The 3801-nt window shown below is 27.8% G+C and overlaps 1 protein-coding gene across 2 annotated transcripts; it reads left to right on the top strand.

Moving 5' to 3' along the window:
* Positions 1–707: 707 nt before the first annotated feature.
* Mlc-c (Myosin light chain cytoplasmic) lies at positions 708–2387 on the top strand. 2 transcript variants are annotated; one of them, XM_017909155.1, is made up of 4 exons: positions 708–828; positions 952–979; positions 1753–2058; positions 2151–2378. In XM_017909155.1, the coding sequence occupies exons 1-4, from the start codon at positions 826–828 to the stop codon at positions 2255–2257; spliced, it is 444 nt and encodes a 147-aa protein (XP_017764644.1). In that variant the 5' UTR covers positions 708–825; the 3' UTR covers positions 2258–2378. The 2 variants fall into 2 exon arrangements, with proteins under 2 accessions (XP_017764644.1, XP_017764643.1); XM_017909154.1 differs by lacking the exons at positions 708–828; positions 952–979 and adding an exon at positions 994–1616 and having other exon boundaries at positions 2151–2387.
* The last annotated feature ends 1414 nt before the right edge of the window (positions 2388–3801 follow it).

Here is a 3801-nt window from a genome sequence, read left to right as displayed (position 1 = left end):
ATATGAAAACGTAATGATGATTTTACTATATGACCCTGTTCGTTATTTTGTTTGGATTATAATAATTAAGGGTTAGGTTCGTATTTATATGTTTATGTATAATAAATATATATATGTATACATACAGTTAGAAAATTTTATACATGAGCATTGTAAACTCCTTTGTTGTACGTTCTTTTAAGAAATTATATGAATGCATTATTGTAAACGTACGAAAGTATTAGATTTTAAATTAACTTTTCAGCAATATTCTTTGTTTGTCTAGTTCCTATTCTCTGTTATATATCACAAAATGTTCTTTCCATTTAAACAAAGAAATTGTTATATTACATTAATATTTTGGAATTAAATGAAAACATGATATATATTTGTAGCAGTTGCTTTCTTGATTTTGTTTTAGTTTGCTTACCACGCCTAATGTTATTAAACATATACCTATGTCACCGATGAATTTTTCATTTTAATTACTCATATTACATTGCTGTCACTATCTGTAAATGAATATATTTCTTAGAATTTTCATTCCATTTATTTTCTTCTTTTGGTCTGAACAATTTTACTTTAATCATTACTTTAATGGGAAAAAAGGCTATGTTAAGATTTCTCAAATGACAGAAAGTTTCGATAATTCACAAGTCCATCTTTATCTAATTTCGTCTTATTATAATAATTAAAGCAATGACTACATAAAATCCTCACAGGCTAGTGAATTGAAAAACTTGATACGATAGAGGCGCTCGTTGTTCGACGTATGTTCACATACATTTACACGTTCATGATAAGAAGATACGTATTGTGCGTGTCCTAACGCGAAAAATAATCAAAATGGTTAGTATTTTTACATTGTGTAGTACTTCTTTCCTTTTGTTTTGTATTAATTTCTTACTAAAAATATATTTAAATAGATGGAATGGTTTTATATATTTTTACGACTTTTATATATATTTTTAGGCATCTTACTCAGAGGATCAGTTAGCAGGTATGTAAATGCGAATGAAATCTTTAACACCAATCAGAATAAAATTAAAGAGAAGCAAATGGTTTGTTCTCGATATTCAATTTAGGTCAAGAATATCGTTTACCTTATTAGACCCACCCTGGTGACATCGAATTACGTGTCGCTGATTTCCTTTTATGGTTAGGCACCTGAAAGCAATAACAGCAGAAAAGAAGAAACGAAGACAGATTCACGAATAGCACTGAATCGTAACGACTGTACAACCTTTATATTCAGTTTTAAATCGTTTCTGAATGTAGTTTTATTGGTATATCTTTGTTGTAAAGAACATATAATTGCGGTACAAACTTTAAGATTTCTTAATTTTCTATATTGTTACTTTCGTTTAAAAAGTGCTACGTAATATTTCTCACATATTCTCTTCACTTTTACGCGTATTTGTTGCAATTCTCATTACCCTTTTTTTTCACTGCTTAAAAGGTGGAATTTTAATATTTGATATAATTGCTATACATATACGCACACGTGTGTACATACTCACGCGTGCGCACACACACACACACACACACATACACACACTCAAGTGTATATATACAATACAAAATGTATGAATATAGTTATCAAGAATTAACTAACAGAATGATGTCATCAATTGAGGGTAAATAAATTTATTACTCATGTAACATATCAGCTTTTAGACGAAAATAAATACTCACTGTTTAACTTAAGATGTTTATATAAAAAATAATTTAATGATAATTATTTATAATTATATTCTTCTTTTATTATAACAGAATTTCAAGAGGCATTTCAACTGTTTGACAGTCGAGGAGACGGAAAGATTCATGTAGCTCAAATTGGTGATGCATTGCGTGCTTTAGGGCAAAATCCAACTGAATCAGATGTCAAGAAATTTACCCATCAACATAAACCTGATGAGCGTATTAGTTTTGAAGTGTTTTTACCAATTTACCAAGCTATAAGTAAATCCCGCACATCTGATACTGCTGATGATTTTATAGAAGGATTACGTCATTTTGACAAAGATGGGAATGGTTTTATCTCTTCTGCTGAATTAAGACATCTTTTGACCACACTAGGTGTGTAAAAATACTGTTACTTTTCATAATTATATAATATATGATTTAGTTTATAATTTGCAAATTACAGAATGACTCTTATTTTTTGATAGGTGAGAAACTTAGCGACGAAGAAGTAGAAACCTTATTGGCTGGTCATGAAGATTCACAGGGTAACATTAATTATGAAGATTTTGTTCGTCAAGTGATGTGTGGTTAAATTTTTATTTCATTAGATACAAGTAAATATTGATCATAAAAATTTGTATCCATCATAAAATTTTTTGTAAGCATTTAATTTTTCTGATTTACTTGTACTGCATTTTCTTTTTACATGATATTACATAAGATTATATATACTACCATCCTGATGATACTTTGTTAAAATGATAGAATATAAATTTCCTTCCGTTGTACATGTAATATAATGAGTATATTGTGCCTTGATGTGAAAAGGTCGTGAAAATAAGAAACATTCAAAATCAAAACTAAAATGAAATTTGAAAAATGAATGTTTTAAATTATTCCATAAACCTTTTAGTATGTCTGTTATTAAATCTAGGAAAATATTTTTAATATCGTTTGTAATTAATTGACTTTTTAGATAATAGTACATGTTTAGAACTTTAGAAATCTAAAATACAAGATTTTTCTTGCTATTTTTAAAAGTATTAGTTACAAACATAAAAAGTGTGTATCAGTGGTAATAAAAGTGGTGTAAAATGAAATTTAAAGTAGCATTTAATTATCTGAAACAAAATAAGAATTAATGGCATGTATTAGTCGTAGTAATTAGGGAACTAAACTTTTGGAAATATATTACTTAAATTGTAAAAAACATTAAACAATGGTAATTTTATAATTGCTTTTTGATTTTCCAAATATAAGTCAAACGGCATGAAACCTCGTATGACATAAAAATAATAATAATCTTATAAATGGTCATTAAAATCCATTACCGTTAAGAAAAAATGTTGTAAATAAAAAATATAATCGATTTGAATTGAATCGATATATATCGAATCGAAGCGGATCGAGTCGAGTTTGACATTTAAGAAGGAGCGCTTCAGTATCGTTTCATTCGCTTGAGTAGTACGGTTACCTTGTGTGTTAGTGATTCTACGATAATTCTTATCGGACAGTAATCGCTGGTCTAGCGAATATTTCATTGTGAGAAAGTAAAATTACAGCCGTCAAAATTTTACGAAGAAAGAAGTATGAGTATTAATTCCAGTCTACCATTAAGTAATTGCGGAAGTACTAAAAAAGGCATAATAATGCCAAGTTTAATATCCAGCAATTGGTAAGTACCGTGCGACTACTGCACCATTTCTGCCTTTAGTTCGTCACCGCCATCTTATATTCTATCTATTGGTATTTGTGTTTTCTTTACTGCTTTTGTTGTATGAATGCTTTTTGTAAAATTATATTTACTAATAGTATATTTCAAAAATAATTGTTTTCCTCCCTAATTGAAAATTTTATTACAAGTGTTTAGAAAATATACAAACGGGTCAATGATTCGCCTAATATTAATTTTTAAATTTATCATTCACTTTGATAATCGTAAAAATCTTCGATAGATATATAATCCGACTTTTTTGTGATTAATATTATATTTTTTTCAATATTAAAAATACTTTTGAACCACGTACGTTAAGTAGAAATAATATTTTAGAACAAACTTACGCGACAAAAGAAAGTAAACGAAAAGTATTTAAAAAGAAGGATATAAAGTATAAAAATAAGAAAACGTAATGACAA

Source organism: Eufriesea mexicana, unplaced genomic scaffold (genome assembly GCF_001483705.2).
Source record: "Eufriesea mexicana isolate 0111107269 unplaced genomic scaffold, ASM148370v2 scaffold15236, whole genome shotgun sequence".
NCBI classification, from domain to species: domain Eukaryota; kingdom Metazoa; phylum Arthropoda; class Insecta; order Hymenoptera; family Apidae; genus Eufriesea; species Eufriesea mexicana.
Note: the sequence above shows the minus strand (reverse complement) of the source record. Positions and strands in the feature narration are given on the sequence as shown.